This window comes from Lepeophtheirus salmonis, chromosome 14, assembly GCF_016086655.4.
Source record: "Lepeophtheirus salmonis chromosome 14, UVic_Lsal_1.4, whole genome shotgun sequence".
Lineage (NCBI taxonomy): Eukaryota > Metazoa > Arthropoda > Copepoda > Siphonostomatoida > Caligidae > Lepeophtheirus > Lepeophtheirus salmonis.
The window spans coordinates 26,269,732-26,289,948 of NC_052144.2; the positions used below are offsets into that span (position 1 = coordinate 26,269,732).

Here is a 20,217-nt window from a genome sequence, read left to right on the forward strand (position 1 = left end):
CCAACTTTAAAGAATTCTGGAGAAGAAAAAAATCCTCCCAAAACCTTCTCCTCCTACCCCCAAAAGGACTTTTTCAAACGTGAATACGTATTTTTTAATCTATTTTCCCAGTAATAATAAAAAACTCGCGAATTTCAATATTATTAAAGCCTTTTTATGCTTATTGCAATAGTTACATAATATTTTAAGACGATAAAGTAGAGTTTTAAAGTCATTTAAAAGGTTAAAGGTTACATAAAATGTCAACTTCTTCTAAATTTTATTTTAGTGTGTGTACTAGTGTGTTCAATTTTTAGTGTAACATGCTAACTGGATAATCTGTGCTAAAATTGAATTTGATTTTAACATCAACTCCCCCCCCCCACTCCCCCCTAACAACAGATCGTTTGAAATCAGTGAGAGCCTTAGGGAGGGGGCATTCCCGTCCTTGTCCATAATTTTAAGGAATATACATATTTTATTTCTGTAAAAATATCTCTGTATTATATAACAGGTTTTTGTACGAATGACTTAATTTATAGGAACGGAAAGCTAAAATCTATTTCTAAGTTTTCAACGTTCAGTATTCAAAAGAAATTCCGTTCATTCATTGAACGTACATTCCATGTAACGTCGTTAAATTTTGTGTTCCGATCACAATCATGAAAAAATGTAATAGTTTTTATTATAAAAATACTAATCTTGCAGATTACCATTATAAACTATTTTTTATAAAGTTTGGCTCTTTAATAGCTGGAGCTTTTTCACATCACTAGGTGATACTTGTTAGTATAAATAAAAACTTTTGTAAAGTAATTTTGCAATTAGAAATGGAAAACAGTTAGGTATGTCTTTTTTAATATATATAACCGTGTTAATAGAATTGAAGTCAATATTTCTCTTAAAAAAAGGAGAACTAAAAATTGACTACTACAGGGTGAGGATTTAGAAATTAGATTCCTTTTCTAAGTCGTCTACCCTCAGTTTTAAAAGTTTAAATTTTTTTACTTGAAACCATTCGAAAGAGCTGTTAAAAAGCTACAATTTAGTGTTTGTTTTGTTTTGAGTAACAAGCAAATGGCATTGGCTGTGTTATCTCTTCCCCGCACAAGTCGATCTCCGACAAAAATATCTTCAAATTGGACGCTGTTTTGAACTGGAGAAATGATAGCTTCTTGGCTGAATAAAGAGCTCAGGTCAAGGGAACTTTCAGGACCAAACATTCCACTCAGGTCATGGTACTCGGCATGGTGGCGTCGGACGGCAGCAATATGCGTCCCTGCTTCTTCAAGGCCAACGAAAAAGTAAACATGGACGTCTACTATAAGGTCCTCAGATACCATGTCTTGTAGAGCACGTTCCCAGGGACGACTATGCATTTACCCAAGACAGTGCCTGGTACACACATTCAAAAAATGCAGCGTTTCTACAGGGAGAAATTAAAATGTCTCAAAATAACAATATGTAGAATCGAAAATGGCTTTTAAAATGTTCCAATTTTTGATTCCTCACCCTGTACATCTGTAGCTTGTCAACATATGAAAAAATTCACAAGATTTCTCTCAAAATTAAATACGGATTACTTTTTTATTTTTTGACCAAAAATGGTCAATTTTTATCGTAAAGTTATCTTTATTAACCCTTTGTGTGTGCTACAAATTAAATTAAAGTAGACAAAATTGATTGGCACAACAAAAGTAAGATATATGATAGATTTTATTTGAAAAGCTATTATGGAGGCTAATATAAGTCTCCTAAAGTAAATAAAAGTTATATACTATAATTAGCTAAAATTCTGTAGTATCTTAACTTATCCCACAAATTTGAATACACTCCCTACAGTTATTTCAAATGTTTTTATAAACTATTGAGGTCAATGTACAATATTAAATGGGATTTTCTCCTTTTCTTCATTGTTCATATTGTTTCTATGTTAACACGACCACATATGTGAAAAATAATTAATATAATTAGGAGTACACTTTTTACTCATTGCTGTTTACATATAAACATCCTACTAATGTGTGTTTAATGGGCGAGGAGGGTATTGTTTTATTAGATTATATTGTTTAGAAAACGATCAAAAGTACGGCAAAATAACACAACTCCTTGAATTATTTAATATATTCACATTGTAAGCTCAGATTCAAATATATTTAGGCCCAAGAAAATTATATTTATCCTCTGGCTCCCAATTACATACTTTCCCACTCCTTTGTGAAAATATTTTTTATTTAGTTTGCTCATACCTCATTACTTATCTTTGTGAAGTGTGGAGCATAATTATAACGTCCTTATTTTATGATAGATTTTTCAAATATGAATAGAGCAAGTGTTGTATCTTTCCTCGTATTGTTTATTAGGCTTTATTATGTTCATACATAGCTTTAAAAACAATAGGGTTTACACGAGAGATGTAAAAGGGAATGTATCACTTTTCCTATAATACTTACATGTGATTTATAATAAAAGTCTTATTTGATCATAATCTGCAATAGTCAAGGTTGTGCTCTTATGAGTCAAACAGTTTTAGTAGTTCCGGTTCTTAAAACGATAGAACTGGAACCAACAAGGGCGAACCAAGACCAGAACTGAGAAAGCAATATATTCAATATTGGTCTCGGTTATTTGCGTATTTTTGTTTCCTATATTTTTTTTTAGAACTACCTATCCTGAACTGGGCACAACAATGACCATAGGTCATTGAAAGTTAATCATTCTACACCTTGAAAGTCTTAGTTATTTATTTGTCAAAAAATATACTTCAGCCTATTTTGCATCTTTTCTAACTTAAAGTTAATTTTCTTACTGTTACTACTGCCCCAGGCTAAACATACATTTTCCCCATTTGATTGGTTGTAATCAACTCAATTCAATTTGTAAAAAAGCTACTACCTGGAAAGCTAAATAAAAATACAAGGTTATACCATAACTCTGTGTTATCAAGATGTGGTGGATGGATTAGAGAATGAAATCTATCTAGTAATTGGATGCATAGGATTATGTCATCGACTTCTCAAAAAGCTGATGGAAGATAATTCATAGCTCAATTCCAAATAGCAACAGGAATTTTTCTTCATGTAAAGATTGTGGTAAATTATTCAAAACTATTAGATACACTACATATTCTGAGGTTATTTATTAGCTTAAACCTGAGGGGTGTGGGGGACAATAACGTTAATATAATTATAACAAGAATTCTCTTCGGAATGTCATCAAAAAATAAAGAAATTACTCCTAAAGATAGGTCAGAAATGTTTTATTAAATGTTAAGATTTACCTAGCAAAGAATATAACAATAAGAGAAACCGTAGTTGCGGAGAATATTCGTGCTATTTTAATTTCAGCGGTTGCAAGATACGGAGCGTTCGAAATGAAGATCCCTATGGCAATGGAGGGTGCATGAGAATCTACCAATGTATCAAAGCATTTTTCTACTTTGCAGAAAATACTCAAAATTTTTAGATATAAAAAAAATGAGCTAGTTGATAGTTTAAAAGCAAATTTTCTCTTAATGTTACATATTTTTATTTTATTGATTTTAGATGCTAATGTTTTTAAATTGGATATATTAATATTTTATGTCTGTAAGCCTTAATCTGGTCAAGAAATTTTAAACTATAACGTTTAATTATATTTTTGTAAATGGATCTTCAACAAAAAATTTTAATTTTTTATAAATTATTGGAGGTACAAATAAAGGTTGAATAAATAAAAAATGAAAAATTATAAGAGACATACGTTGGTATGCTATGTTAAACTTGGCTACTTTAAGTCCAACCATCTCCAAATAGTTGAAAGACAAGTAGAAATTATTGGAAATGTTTACCGTATCCCCGCTTGGTTTGCATTAAAACACAGACTGTCTATGTTAATTACCACATTAATATACGAAGGCTTAGTGATTATTTTTTGTTTTTTTTGTTTTCTGGTTCAACCATCTTTTGAACCATCAAAAAGGATATGAAGGGTGAGTTGGGATTGTATTTATACACGAGGACCACACCGTTTCTTCTGATGGATCACATAAAGGCAAGAAGGTTCAAGTGTCGACGTTTTCTACTCAACCTTGAATGTGCATTTCAGGGTTAATAGAAATACAATGTTAGACCATTATGTAATCGGGCTTGGTTGAATTTTCAATTTAATGTATCGTACCGACTGCTGGGCAAGATATGCAGATTTTGACAAAACACGAAACCACTCATGGTCAATGACGTCACTATTACTATTACACTATGACGTCTATTTTTAAAGCGTGTTGGAAGTCAAACATCAGTCGTACACGAGTAATGGTATAAACTTATATTTCTAATAACCTTGGTACATATAAGCAGAATCAATCAAACAATGCTTTGGATAGACTTATCTTATGCTTATATTAAAAACTCATAGAATCTAACATTAAATATTTATCAACTTGAATTAACTTTTATTTTCGATCACATTTACATAGAAAAACTTCTCCTTTTTTTTTCAATTATATAATTTCTGTTATTGGCATATTAATAACAGCAGAGAGTATAGGCTTCGGAGATGACTCTTTAAGGAGAAATACCCGTATCACATCCGCAATCCCAAGATCTGAAACGCATTCAACAAGTGTAGCAAAAGTATAATCCACACCAGGAATAAGAAACGGTATTTCAATAACATCCTTTTCCATACTGAAAAATGAAGAAAGCTATAATTAATGAAGTAATTACAATAGATTTGTAATGTAAAAATATAAAAACTGCAAGGGTGTCCGCAGGATTATGTATATATATATCTTTTTTTTTGGTTTGGGGAATTTTTTGAAAAAATTTATCAAAAATTTCAAAAAAAGCTCTTCTCAAAAAATTGAATTTTTTCGTATAAAAATTGAATTTTTTGTAAAAAAATTTATATCATTAGGTTTTAAATATAAAATTTATTGAAAAGTCATTTCAAATATAGAAGTATTCGGAGAAAATTTACGAAAATCTAAAGTTATTCACAGATTTATTAAATTTTTTTGGTAAAAATTTTAGAAATTACAATAAAGATCAAAAATTTAATTTTTGAAAAAAAATTTCAGATATAAATTTTTCTAGAAGAATCAAATATTCTTTAATGGGGGGGGGGGCTACAGCCTTTTCAGCCCCCCCTTTCCACTGCGGACGCCTTGAGCTCTCGTTGCACTTTAACTATATACAGATACTTTGTAATAATTTCTAAAACAAATCATTTTTCCATTTTTTATCTTTGTGCATCTTGTATAAAATCTATTTAATAAAAGTAACATTTATATACTACTTCTAGTAAAATATATCAAAATGTCAATGGCATTCATACGTAGGCTCCTATATATATTTCTGGCCTAATAATGAAAATGCAAATATTTATGGTCAAAAATGGTTTTATGTTTTTCAAAGTATTCCAACATGATTTATACACTTTTGCATACGTTATAAGCGTCTTTTGAAGTACCGTGAGCGTATTTTTTCAACATTTCTTTGCACCAATCGACACGAGCCTTCTTTTAAGAGATTGTCAAATTGTGCGGGATCCAACGAGAACAAACTATTTTTTCGGCCAGATGTACATGCAATATCGAAGGTATGCTTGTGAAATAAATGCCCAAGGATACCTCTATCTCACGCTATGTCATATGACGATCTTGCATTATCACTTCACGCACGGCATCAATATTCTCTGGCACAACGGTCTTTTTGGACGACCTTCACGGAATTCGACTTTAAACGAGCGCCGGCCACGATTGAATTCATTAAACCAGCTTCTCACAGTGGTATAGGATGGTGCTTCATCGCCATACAAAGATTTAAGTTCATCAATGCACTCTTGTCGTGATAATCCACGTCAAAAGTTGTGAAAAATGATTGCACGAAAATGTTCACGACTTAATTCAATTTTTTTGCCAAATTAATTTTTTCAAGTCACTTCCAACAACACAAATGATGGACGTCCGTCAAAACATTCTGAGTACGATTATGCTATAATAATATCAAACTTACCAAAGGAAATGTCAAATTGCACCTGGCAACACTTAGTTTAGCCTGGCCAAAAAATATATATAGCAGCCTACGTATTAAATGAATCTAGAATATTTCAAAATATGTTTGAGGGCGACTCAAATTTTTAAAAACTTACACATAAACTCTGTCATCGTTATGAAAAACTAGCTCTAAATTCTTTGAAAGCTTGTCCACAGAGGTATTTGAAAGCCCAATTATGATTTTGTAGGTAGGACCTAGTCCAAGGACCTGAAAGTAAATTCATTAACATAAAGCATCCTAGTAATGAAAGAAACAAAATGAATACAATTAAGGCTTAGAAAAAGTTGACTTTACAAATATAAATTTAGCTTGTTTCTAAATTTAGAAAGAATACTAATAATATATATTGTAAGTGCTCAAAAGACTATTAAATAATGCAGTAAATTTGATTTTATCTGCAAAACAGACTTTTAAGAATATATGGTTCAAATAGATAAACTTCTAATTTAGGGCATTTTACTATTTTACATGCTATTTAGTTACTTAAATAACCTATAACACGAGTATTTGATTGATTACTTTTTTTATGATTAATTTCCCTATTCTTACAATTTTATTTTTTTTTAGTATTTTTAGCGTAAATTTTTCAAATGATTTAGGAGGATACTCCTACAAATTACAGACAAATACATCTCTTTGGCAATTAATATAGATATACGATACCTTTTCAATTGTTTATTATGTCATGGTCCTTAATTACTCATATGCTACATAAATTTTATGCCATATAAATTTTCTTCTTCCCTTTCATCAATAGGTTTTGATTCATTTTATATTAAGATTAACTATAATAAAGAATTTTTAAACATATCCTTACTTGAGCTGATAGTTTAATGGGTTCATTTTGATCCACAGAGATGGGATTGTCACTAATTTGCATGGATTTAACATAGGCACGAGCAGTTCTTAGACGGAGTTTGTAGATATCGTGTTGAAAGATTTCGTGCATATCTTTTGAGTTTTCCCTTTCACGTACGGTTTGATCGACGAATAATTTAGTTTTTTTGGGTATGTTTAGCTGAAATAAATATATGGAAATATAAGTAAATTTAATTTAATCACCTTGTGAATATGTCAAAATTAATTCTTCCTTAAGGGTCCAAAAATTATTCAACAAATATCTATAGAGTTGATCTTATCTAGTGTTACACGTTTTATTATTTTCAATCCAGAATGATATTGATGCAAAATCAAGAAGGATGACCAGAAGACATTGTATATCTGAACAGAACAAGCTGAGACGGTTGGAAAAGTAAAGAAGATTCTAAATTTCCTCAAGTCCAAAAAAAAATTGGACAGAGTTTTCCTCTTTTCTGATGAAAATGGTTTCAACGTTGATGTACTGTGAATAAACTGAACAACAACTACATCACCACCAAACATCCAGACCATGGCTCAGCTTCAGAGAGACATGCCTTCAGAATAAAAATCCTGTGACCAGCAAGGGGAAGTCGGCCATCCTATTTTTTTTGGTGAGGAAGGATGCATACATCTAACTTATAGATAAGAAAGTGCTAGTTTGGGACAGAGAAAAGTTATGGGGAAAGTTTTTTTCGCTCATGACGGAGCTCTGTATCATCGAGCCGCTATGATCCATGCCTTCCTCAAAGACAACTTTCTACATTTTCGGTACCTCAACATGTGAGGTAACCTCTTAGACTAAATTATGTAGGCGTGCCTGGACAATAACTTGTGTGCTACTCCTTACTGTCGTGTCCAGTATCTTGAGGGTTCCCTCGAGAAGAAGTGGACCAAGCTCGAGTTCGACTAAATAGTCAAGGTCTGCAAAGGATTTAGGCCTCAGTTTGATGCAATGATTAGAACTGAGAACTCACATATTGAATAAAACTGTCCCTAAAACTAATTTCAGATTATTTTGTCAAATAAATGTCCTAACCAAACACATAGTTGAAATTATACAACTGAAAAATTCAAAATAATAAAATGTTTACCACAAGATAAGATCAACTCTGTAATTTTCCCCATTGCACTATAATGAACAAAAGGACAAGAAAGAGACGGTATGTTAAATACAAATTTGTATCCTGGCTTTCGATCTCCGCTAAATTTAAGAAGATATGGTTGTTTGAAATTGGCTTTTTATTTTTTAGATATAAAAAAATGAAAGACTCCAAATCTCAGGAATTCAAAAAAAAAAAAAAAAAAAGATTATTCAAAAACCACTAGAAAAAACTGACGTAACTCCACATCAAATCATCTAAAATAAGGCAGATTATTACAATAACCTCCTACAAATATGATAAAATGTGTTAAACAAAAAAAAAAAAAAAAAAAAAAAAAAAATTATATTTTTTCATTGATTTAATATATTTATAACTTAAATTTTCAAACGGTTTTTTTAATGAAAAATCTTTCTAAATGTTTATTTGAACTTTTTTTTAATGACAAATTTTTAAAGCGTAACTTTTGCTAAGATACTATCTTCTACTTAGATATTTTTTCTTTCTCCATACCTTTTAATAAACAAGGACTTTTTTAGTAATAAAGCCCATAAAATGGGAGAAAATACTTTACAAACTCTACTTTTTAATTTTTTCTTTAGTTTTTTAGTATGGTTAGGACAAAAAAAATTATTATTCATCATATATTATTTAAAATAATATATGCCAGATAAAATACCTGTAAAATTTAATCTCAATTGGGTATTAACTTGATTTTCAATCTGTTTAATTCATTACTGTACAATAAAAATAATCGGAGCATAAGCAATATTTCATCAGCAACCTTTTTGCTTACAAGTTTGCGTAATAAATAATAAGCTAAATGTTTAAGTCCAGGTATCAAATTTATACTTATAGAGCAGTCTCCCTCACCCCCACCCCCAATAAAGAAGCACATCTGGACATACATAATGGGAACGAACTCATGAACAATTACAAAAATTCTTGTTTGCCTCAATATAAATTTTTTTATAATTTATTATAATAATATAAAAAAACAGGACCAGAGAATATACCCCACTATACAGGAAGTCAGTATCATTGAATTTGTTTAAAACAATTATGACACATTAGATGAAAAGTTCCGCCCTTAAAAAATAAAACTGTTTCTTTTCGTTTAAATTTTGGCTTTTTAATATATTATTATTACTTTATTGGAAATAAATAGACCTTTCATCTTGAAGGTCTACGTTATGACGGCAAATTGATTGAAAATATAATCGCTTTGAGAAAGGTATGCTCTAAATTTCCAATATTTATGGTAAATAACTAGATATTATATACATTGTTAACTCTATAAATAAAGTTAAAAAGACCTCATTGTATTTATAAAAGGTAATTTTTCTCTTTCAAGGACTAATTTTCAATTTAGCACTTAACGTTATGTGATTTCTATCTCCAAAATTATAAAATTAGAATCTATATAATCCATATTTAATTTGAAAATAGGCACACCAGATATTAAATGAAATGAAATTGAGGATCAGAATCAACTTATCAGGAATATTTAGTTGAATTGTGTATGAAATTTCAACACCTTTTGTTGACAATTGAAATATTACATGGTGAAGATTAAAATTAGAGCTTCATCAAAAGAAATTGATTATTTGAGAATAATTACCAAATAATTCACCAAAATATAAGCCAAATTATTTGTTTATTTTTTTCCAAATAAAATATATTGGACATATTTTTTATTTCGATGAGATCTAAAGTTGGGAAATTAATAGCTTTTGAAACCCCAAGCTTTACCAAAGAGGCTATTTGTATCTTCTCTCATATTTTGTGTTGTTTTTTTATTATAAAAATAAGGAAAATATTTCATCACTTTCGATAATTTATTGTCAATAAATTATGGGTTGATCCATTCAAATCTGACTATTTACTAATTTAATAATCAATGAAGGTGGAATGATTAAAATTAGTTCATATTTCTATTTATTAAAGCATAAACAATTAAGTACAAAACAGAGCAAACATGAGCTCTCTAGCTTTCGTAAGGGTCGAGAAAATGACACTTGAACGTGAGCGACGAATTTTCATTCGTGTGATCCAAGCAGTTGGGTGTTTCCATGATTTACACAAAAATCAATTTTGTACAAATACACAGAGGAAACAACTTTGTCAAATAAATTTCCATTTGTTATGTTGAACCCACTAAAATATTGATTTATATGTACTGATAACAATAAACGTACAAAAGACTCGTTATTTTTTAAAGAATACTTAAATTTGATTATACTTCCAATTAAGGCTAAGGTAAAAAATGAGACGTATACCTATTAGGTTTCTAAATAAGGAGATTTATTGAGTAAAAAATAAAATAAATTACTGGTTGTGAAGAAACTATTGAAGTAGATGTGGATTGAAGACTTTCATTTGCATCAAACATTGCAGTTCTTTTCAAAATTTTAATGATGATTCCACCTGATAAAGTCACACAAACAAGTGCTGAATTCTCACGACCAAAGCGCCCAAATTTCATTGCAGATATTGAGTCTGAAAATCTGGATTATAAAACAAAAACAAAAATTATTCATAAAAACTCTTTTATTACTTTGGTTGCATAATATTAATGTTATTTTTCAATTCCAAGGTTCTTTTTCTCCTATTTAAGAGTGGGGTTGTAAGTTATTGAATGATTTTTGTGGACAAAATTTTAAAAACTAAATATACAACATTCATATTTCGTTAAAAGTTGGTAATTTTGTTTGAACAAAAATCAACTGTCAGATAAATGATCTTTCCCAAAAGAATATTTCGGAAACATTTCGGTCATTTATGTGATTCAGAAAGGTGTATATTCTTTTTAGATTTTATACTTAAACATTTACATAGGAATTTAAATAATTAACCCCTCAAAAGTCAAACTTTTCCACACTTGAACTTAAGAGTTCGAATTGGAACACCAACATAATGCTGGTATTTGAATCCGTTCTGAAACTTTGGTATTTGTAAACAAAGAATTGCTCCAGAGTCTGTCAAGGATTGTGAAAACAACATCCAAGTATTTAAACCTCCGTTGGTGAACATTAGTTTTTGATATAGTATATGAACTGTGGTTAAACATTAAAAAATGCTAATTAATCTTAACAAAGTTTGATTTCGGCTCCAACAAGATATTATTTGTCGTTATTATTATTGTAACAACATTATAATTTTATTTTTTAAACAATCATCAAGGAATTATTATTAACTTTAAAAAAATATTTAGAGCCAAAAATGTACTCATTAGTTTTGAAGAGGTTGATTGTCATATATACAGGGTAGGGTAACAAAACGTGGACCCGAAATACCGATTTAGAAATTCATCAATAATTTTATATTTTCAATAATAGGCAAAAAAGTTATGTTAATAAAACATATAGACATGGTTTTTAAAAACCTTTTTTCACTTTGCATAGCCAAATTCATTATCAATCACAACCTTTACACGTCACATGAAGGCCATACAATAATTGATGACAAGGTCCTCTGACAAGTTGTCCCATGCAGTCATGATGTGTGAGTCCACATTTGGGTGTGAGGTCCTGTTGGTTTCCCTCTCCAAAGTGCCCTATTTAGAAAAGTCCTGCAGGTTCAAATCTGGTGAGGGATGAACCATATTTCTTACGGCCAGGATAAAGTCATTTTATATATGTGCAGAACTTTGGGAACTTAGCAGACGTGTAGTTCGGCTTCAGCCATGGCAAGATGGTGTATCTAAGCACCTTATAGTAGGCCTCCTCCCCAATTTTTATGTCAGCCTTGAAAAAGAACAGAGGCATCTTCTTTCCATCAGAGGCCACAACGCCGAGGACCATTGTTTGGGCTGAATATTTGGTATAGTTAACCCCTTGGACCTTTATATTTGTTTCTGCAAGCCAGAAGTTGTTCTGGCAGCTGTGGAATTGATTAACTGTGAAAATCTTCTTGTCCAAGAAAATTTTCAGCATTTACTTTGATCCATGTGAGGATTTTCTTGCACCTCTCGAGCCTCCAGACTTTCATTCTCTCTATCAGAAGGTGGTGTGGGGTCCATGTAAAAGAATCTAATCCCAAGTCTTGATTTATAGCCCTCATGATGGCCTAGGAGACATAAAGAAGTTGTTGGCGAGTCGATTCATCGAAATAGTTGGATCATCATTAATATTATTCTCCAAACTTAAGAAGAACTTTGTATTCCTCTTTAAATTATACCCTTCACTTCCTGACATACTGGAGAAATCTTCTTCGTTTTGTTTTCATATTAGCCAACATAAAAAACCAGGCTCCTAGAACACTTTACAACATCCGTAATTTTCATCACATCAACTCCAGCATCAAGGAAATCTGAGATGCACTCCCTTTGGCTTGTTACTCGCTTATGAGGATGAAATGACTAAATGATATTAGTACAACTTCTTTATGTAAAAAAGACGGTGGGAACAGAATATCAAAAAATAATCACTAAACCTTTTCATAGTAAATATAAATTAATTAATAGCCCACTGTTTGCAGCGCTTCCCTGTACAGAATATCACCTGGTATTACAATTATAACAACAAGTATAACTTAAATTGAAAAAAAGGAAAATGAAAAAGAAGAAGAACTACTTAAAAGCTAACAAATTATTCAAATTCACTAAACTTTGATTAAAAATGCAAAATTTGCGAATAATTTTAAGAAAATACATTTTTACAATAAAAAAAAGTAGTCTTTTTCTTGATGTTATTTCAGGAGCATACTACAAATTTGAAGCAATTTTAATCAAATTTGGGGTGTAGGAAATCCCAGTTTACTTTTTTATTGATCGCCGAACACTTTCAAAATATGTTCAGTCGCAAACTACGTGTTAGCAGAACTCCTCCTCTATGAAGTGAGTTTATAAAAAAACACAGTAAAAGACGAATTCCTAGACATTATTACAGAAGTTGGTTTGTGCTCGTAGAATTAGCTCTTTTTATACATAATATATATATAAAATTAGCCTTCACTTGAAATTAGTACAACCTTAAATTTAGTATTCCACAGGATTGAATTAAAGTTTTCTAGTCTAAATTGTCGAACTTTTAATATTTGAACATTAATCTAGAAAGAATGAAGTTCCATTATTGAGATTTCAACACTGTGTTTCTTTTCTTATACGAATTTCAACTTTTTATATTAATGAATGTCTTATTATTATTATTTTACATTCCTAAAATTTATGTCAATTATTAGTTTTTCAATATCCTTAAGATGCTAAATATATTTCAAATAATCAATTTTTTTTTTCAAATCGAGAATTTGTTGTAGCTTCTTTATGAATCATCATCGTAAGGACTATTTTAAAGACTTGAAATTATTAAAAAATCCAATATTTATTGTTCAAATATCTTGAGATATGAAGAAATTAATAGAAACATACATATGAACAAAACACTTCAGACAACTTTAGGCTTTAAAAAAAAAAAAAAGGTTTTTTGATTAAAAAAGTATTGTGACATTATTTTCAAAGTACATTTCAAATATAAGATTTCAAAAACAAAATTAACAACTTACGTCATGATATCAATCAAATGTTTATTGTGGTACATATGAACTTGATTGTTTGAGAGTGCCACAGCAACATAGAAAACGGACTTTTCTGTAATTTCTACGGGACAAATACATAGAATAGAACTGGGAAGCTTTTGACTCCAATGAAGCCTTCCTTTACTTGAATATGAGCTGATTTTGTCATCCATGGTTGCTACAAGTATGGTTTTATCACGGTGAATAACACCTATGGACTATGAAAGCGGTTAAAATAAGATAATTTTGTGAATGAGTACAATGCACTTATAGAAATTGAAAAATAAAAGTAATTAGCTTATGATTTTTAACTTAATGTATTTAAAAAAATATATATTTATGATTATTTTTATGTCAATATAATTACAGTTATAAATTTTCCCTAATCTCAGGTTCATAAATACATTCTATGTATGTTTCAATCTTATGCCAAAAAAATCTGAACTGATTAACAACAGACCAAGATAATCTGACATTGATCCCTTAATTTTTAACGTTGATTTAATTGGTTGGATATAGTCACATTATTTAAGTTTAAGTCATCATTGTTGTATTAAAATTATTCCATCTGACCTAGGAAGTGTCCTTGCAGTCAATTTATATTAAGTATATTTTCTTCTATAGGAACAATCGATTACCGAACCTACTTTTATTGAGTTCAACGCGTTATACATTGAGCTACGTCATTCCATTTCATCTCTTTCAGATGGCTTAGTAAAAATACTTACTGTATCAATTTTAGAACGAGTATGCAAAAGGACAGAGATAATGTCTAGACTAAAGAGGCAACGGATTTTTTTAATTTACCTACGGAGTCAGTTTGTGCGGGAGCAGCTTAGCATAGGCGGAGTTCGTGGAATTACAAAATCTTAAAAGCTTCTACATTTTAATTTTGGACCATTTTTATAGCAAGGTTTTGAAGCAAAATTTGGTAATTTAAATTTTTTCTACACTTTTTATTCAATATGTCTCCCTCCAATCTGAATGACAGCTTCAATACTCGGACAAACATAGAACATAAGTATTTTTTCACACGAACATAAGTTCTAAGTTCCTTATTTAAAAGTAAGTAAGCTTTTTTGTTTACCTCATCTAAACTTAGAAATTTACTGTCTTTATTTTTTTTTAAATATGAAGTAGTCCTTTGCTTGTCAAAAAGTTCTTTTTTAGAAAAATGCTATTTGAAGACCGCCATTGCCTTGAAGGCCAAACAAATTATTACTAAAACTACCTTGTGAGCCTTAAAAACCAACATGAAAAAATTCAGCTAAATCCATTCATTGGTTTGGGCGTGATTCCCGGACTCACCAATAAAGAAACAAATATTCACATTTAAATAAGATAGCTTTTTGAAAAAAAGATAATTTTACTTGATTTCCCAATAAGGCGATACTCTTGGCTCTCTGCCATCCCCTTTTCAAACACACCAAGGATCCATTACGACACGATATCACGATCCTATAGTCTACATCGTAGAGTCCAGTGACTGATAATTGAGTTGGTGCAGCAGGTAGCGTCATTGATTCCATGATTGTAAATGCTTCTGGATCTAATATATAAACAAGATTAGCTTCTGTTCCAAGAACTAAACAGCTAACAGATCCTTCTTCAGCATGGGATTTATTCAGAACAGATATACAAGTGATGACAGAGGAGCGTTTGAGTGGAAATCCTTTATGAATATCCAGGAAGTTCTGAAAGAAAAAAGAAGTTAATTAGACTGTTTATAAAAGTAGATTTTAAAAACAAAAACATAAGAAGAAACTATTTTCTGATTCATTATGCTCCAATACGGAATTACATAACTAATACCATATGTATTTGTTATCAGCTACCGATTCCCTCGTCTCACTCATATAATACTAGATACTTGTAAGCAATGGATCATACGCACTTACTACAAATTGGGTAGAAGAACTGAAAAATTACAACAATCTCACAGCATAACTTTTATAAGGCCATTTTTTTAAGTATAGGTACATGTTTTTTATATAAATCTAAAAATACTTTTTTCCAAAAAAATATGCAAATGGTCTACAAATGGTCATATGAACTTATGTTATGTCATTTTTGTAATTTCTCCGTTCTACTATCCCATTTGTAGCGGGCGTGCTTGAGCTTTCATTTACAGGTTTCTAGTATAATATGAGGGAATCGACAGCTGACAACAAAATACTTTAGAATATTTTAGTGATAGAGAGGTATCTTGAAGAATAATAATATTCCCCGGATATACCTCTTTTTTCATCCAGTCCCTGGACGCCCCGCCCCGAATGTATTGCAAAAAACAAATACAATTGATTTTTTCTCACTCTTTATTGGTCTAGGAAAGTTGCAAACGCAAAAAATATATAAATAAACATTATAGTTTATAATTAAATCCCTAAATTAAAAAGACATGATTACTATAAACATGGTAAAAAGATAATAAACATTACGTATATTACATGCATTTTCTCTAAAATATTGATATAATATGTCCATAGCTTTAAAATAAACATTAAAATTATCTTAAGAATTCATATTAAAATATTAACAATAAAAAAAGAGAAAGAAAAGCTAAACTTTCCATGGCAATAAAAAAAAGGATAACTATTGAACTTTTGAGGTGCAGAACTTCTTAAACTGTCGATGGATGCGTATGCATCAGGTGACGAACTTGAAGGGTAGTAGCGAATAGCCCGCTTATTTCAACAATAGACCATCAGGGATTTTGATGGTGAATGTTGAATACCTTGCAGTGGTCCCAATAGAAAAAAATTCCTTCAGTTAACATCCCACTTATTCTAATTTTTCAACTCGAGAGAACGAACTCCAAGACACGTGCCTTTGTTGGAGTATTAGCTATATTTGATGTGCCCCCGATTAATAACAGAGGAGTTTCTAACTTATCCCGTAGTCCAGATACGTTAAGGGAAATAAATTCATTCATAATACAAAGAGAAGGGCAGTCAGTCCCCAATGGTACCCCGAATGTTAGGTGTGTTTTCGGGAGCCTCCAGTCCCAAAACAGAATGCAACCCACCACCTATACTTGAAGAAACTACTAAGAGCCCTCTATCATCCCCCAATTGTACCTCGAATGTTGGGGGGATTTCTGGTACCGTTGGGTATCAAAATGGGATGCAACCCACCTTAGATACTTGAAATAACTCCTAAGACCCCCTCACGACCCCCCAATTATACCCCGAACATATAGGAGGAACTTAACGCAGATTATAATTTTAAACCGATAAGAATTGAGAACTCATAAACCTCGAAAACACTCTAACATTTTGGGTACAATTGTGGGCTTGTAAGTGACTCCTAGTAGTTACTTAAGTGTCGGCGGTACCCCAAAACACCCCCTACATTCGGGCTAGAAAATGACATTTCTTCGCTCCGTTTTCTCATACATTTATACGAAATGGTTTTATACGAATTGTCCTTATAAGAATATGTTTTATACGAAGTTACCGTACACCGTGTTTAAGATATGTAAGTAATAAGGTAAAATGCAGCAAAAAGGTGTTTTTTGCACGTTGTAAGTGCACATACCCTGTGTTTGTCAGACAAGACTTACCTGCGCACTTGTTTATAATGTATGTTCACTCAGCCCTGCTGTTTAAAGGTTATCTGTATTCTGGTTGTATTTTATTTCTCAAATCACTATAAAATAATTTCATCTCTCTAATGAAATAGGCTGTTGTTATTTTATTTTGTGTTGTGTTAATCCTGTTTTGCATAGGTCAGGGGTAGGCAACCTTTACTTTCGAAAGAGCCATTTTACTCCTTCTTACTCCAAATTAAATTTGTCTGGAGTTGCAAAAAATATTTGATAACACAGATTATAAAGATTCATTTATTGTTATACTATAAAACTATAGTTTGTTGCATTTATTAAAGTATAGAATCACAATAAATAAAACTGCTGACATTTTTGTAGCATTTTTTACCTGTGACTACAAAGGAAACCCCAAAACTTGTCTGAAGATGAGAAAAAAATACAGGCGCAAGTATAAGCCTACTTTGAAATAAATTAAAAACAGAACTATGTGCCAATTTGAGTTTTCCCCATATATGTATGAAATTTATCAAGCTAGAAGTACTCTATCTTGAAATAAATAATATTATATAGCTGTATCCTAATAGCTTAAAAAGATATATTTTAGTTGACGAAATTTAAAAACAAAATAATGAAAGTAGGTCGGAATGTAGACGGACCCAGAAACTCGCTACAAACCACCAGTAGCTTTTAATCTTTTCAAGAAACTGCGGCACTGATTTCTGAGCAGCTGTGACCATAGAATCTATCTGTTTTCACTGTTTCAACTGTTAAGAAGCAGTCAGTCACTTATCAGCTGCTTCATGTGAACAAGCTCTGATCTAACAGTGAATGTTGGTCGAGTGAGCGGGGCCCCTTGGCCTGTGTGTGCACTTTCTGTCTGGAAAAACAGACACTCACATAAACACGCACACATAGTTCATGTTTGTGGATGTACACAACATTATAAACCACCTCTAGTGTCGTTGGGGTTCGCCAGTATCTGGCACCATTATTTTGGGGGTTGAAGGCTGAAAAGTTTGCAACCTCTGCTCTAACACTGAGCATAGTAATTAATAATAATCTACATTTATATAATGTTTGTTTTTTGAAGTTCCATATATTATATGGATTACACCTAAGTAGGAGCCAAGGGAGAAGAAATGGTTAGGGCTGATATTAATAAAAGCATTTTTTTATGAAACTATAAAATTAAATAATATAATATTCATCAGGACCCCAAATTTTGCAAAACTGTACGCTAAAATTTAATTAATATATTCACATAAATTATTTATTATATAGTTTACCCTTAATCCGTTTTATACGAGAAAAGAAAAGTTACTAAAATTTGATAACATTAATTGGTATGTAATAAATGCAATTATGGAGAAAAAAGTTATTTTTCATTCATTTCTTGAGAAATAAGATATTACCATATGTACCACCAGGATAATATAGATACATATATAAAAATTAATATTTCTTCCTAATATACTCTACAGACACATAAATAAATTGTAATATTAAAGCTAAAGCTCTCTTCTCATTACAATAAAATGCCAATAAATGAAAGATAGCCAGAGGACATTTTCGATGCTTTTTTGTTTTTTTCCAATTCTGTAGCTCGTAGATAAAATTTGCCTTGATAAAAATCAAAAATACATAAATAACCGTAAGAAGTATTCTGGCGCAAAACCTTATAACCAAATCGAAGAGGCCTGTTAGTTTGTTTCAATCCGTGCTTACCAAAATAATCCACCATCACTTCATCGTGGGAAATAGTATTTGTTGGTACAAAATAAACCATAGACTTTTTTTGTAGGTGGTAGATAAGAGGTCGAAATTTGGTGTATCGGTGAGAAATATCTAGATCACTTTGTTTGAAAGGTATGGATTTTTTATAGTATTAAATCTGTCACGGCTCCTCCCATAAGGAGTAGCTTTATTAAAAACACCTAAAGACTTAAGCCAGAACATCATCTTGAAAGATGATTATAACTGCTCAGTATCAACATAGCAATGGAAACTTTAAGTGGAGATATTTCAACTACTACGTCCGTCTTCATCGTATCTTGAGGATTTTCAATTTTCATATGTTTGAGAATATATTTACTAAAAAACAATTCAAAAAATTTCACAGGAGATAAATTTCGAAAATGAGAGGCATTGCACATAAATTTTTTTTAGAATTTTCATTAGTATAGTTTTTGGTTCACGTGAATTGCTCATTTATTTGTCTATTAGTAGTTGAAGTCTTTGGACGTTTTTCCTATGAACTGGTACGCACAAAAAAGTTTTTGTCTTCCGTAAGAAAACTAATTTAACTAATTTCGACAAGTAGATTCATACTTATTAACTGTTCATCATCGACAGTTTATGTGGTACCATATGGTACCACAAGGATAAAACGGGCAGTGGCTTGTTGGACAATGAAGATTGATACTAATAAATTAGAAGTGGGTAATTACAAAACAATTCTTAAAGATGTTGATTTTCAGTTTCTTTTTCTTCACCATGCCCAAATTCAACAGGATTTTATTACTACAAATATTACCCTCCAAATAACTCACCCATTTACAAGTGAACAATGACTTAAATGTGTATTTCAACACTTAATAAATTCGTAAAATTTCCCGAGATGACAAAAAATAATTTCATTCATCATTAATCTGTATGAATCTCACAAAAAAGTAAAATAAAATCACTTCAAAGTTTTACAATTCCCGTTTTGATGGAGTTGCATAACTAATCCAACAGATGTATTCAATCATGTTTCAAAAACACAAACTGAATAACATTCATATGCCTACACAATATATTTTGTAGCACACCATGTCCTTAGGTGTATGCATAGTATATCATGGTCAAAAGTCAAATATATACGTACCTAAGAGAATAAAAAAGATCATTATGAAAAAATCCAAACTATTATGCATGTGACTGACGAAGTGTACAATGTACATTGGAGAGAAAATTAATTAATTTTACACTATTCATCTGTCTTCATATATATGTAACATCAGGGATATATATACATAAATATAATAGGAATAACCTCATCTTCTGATAATCATGCAAAGATAGATCATATCCTATTTTCCATATTAATAATAATGCTATTGATATTAAGATTATAATGGATTAACACATACGCCTGCATTAATTAACTCTCTTTTAAGTTTGTTTTTTTTTTTTTTTT

The 20,217-nt window shown here is 30.8% G+C and overlaps 1 protein-coding gene across 1 annotated transcript in view; it reads right to left on the reverse strand.

Moving 5' to 3' along the window:
• Positions 1-4,339: 4,339 nt before the first annotated feature.
• Positions 4,340-20,217, reverse strand: part of BBS1 (Bardet-Biedl syndrome 1) — a 41,663-nt gene continuing 25,785 nt past the window's right edge. Inside the window, exons 5-10 of the mRNA XM_040725549.2 lie at positions 14,863-15,186; positions 13,481-13,710; positions 10,311-10,485; positions 6,835-7,035; positions 6,112-6,224; positions 4,340-4,646 (exon numbers count right to left, since the gene is read on the reverse strand). Of these exons, the coding sequence (XP_040581483.1) occupies positions 4,460-4,646; positions 6,112-6,224; positions 6,835-7,035; positions 10,311-10,485; positions 13,481-13,710; positions 14,863-15,186 (1,230 nt within the window). The 3' untranslated portion in view covers positions 4,340-4,459. The remainder of the gene's footprint in view (positions 4,647-6,111; positions 6,225-6,834; positions 7,036-10,310; positions 10,486-13,480; positions 13,711-14,862; positions 15,187-20,217) is intronic.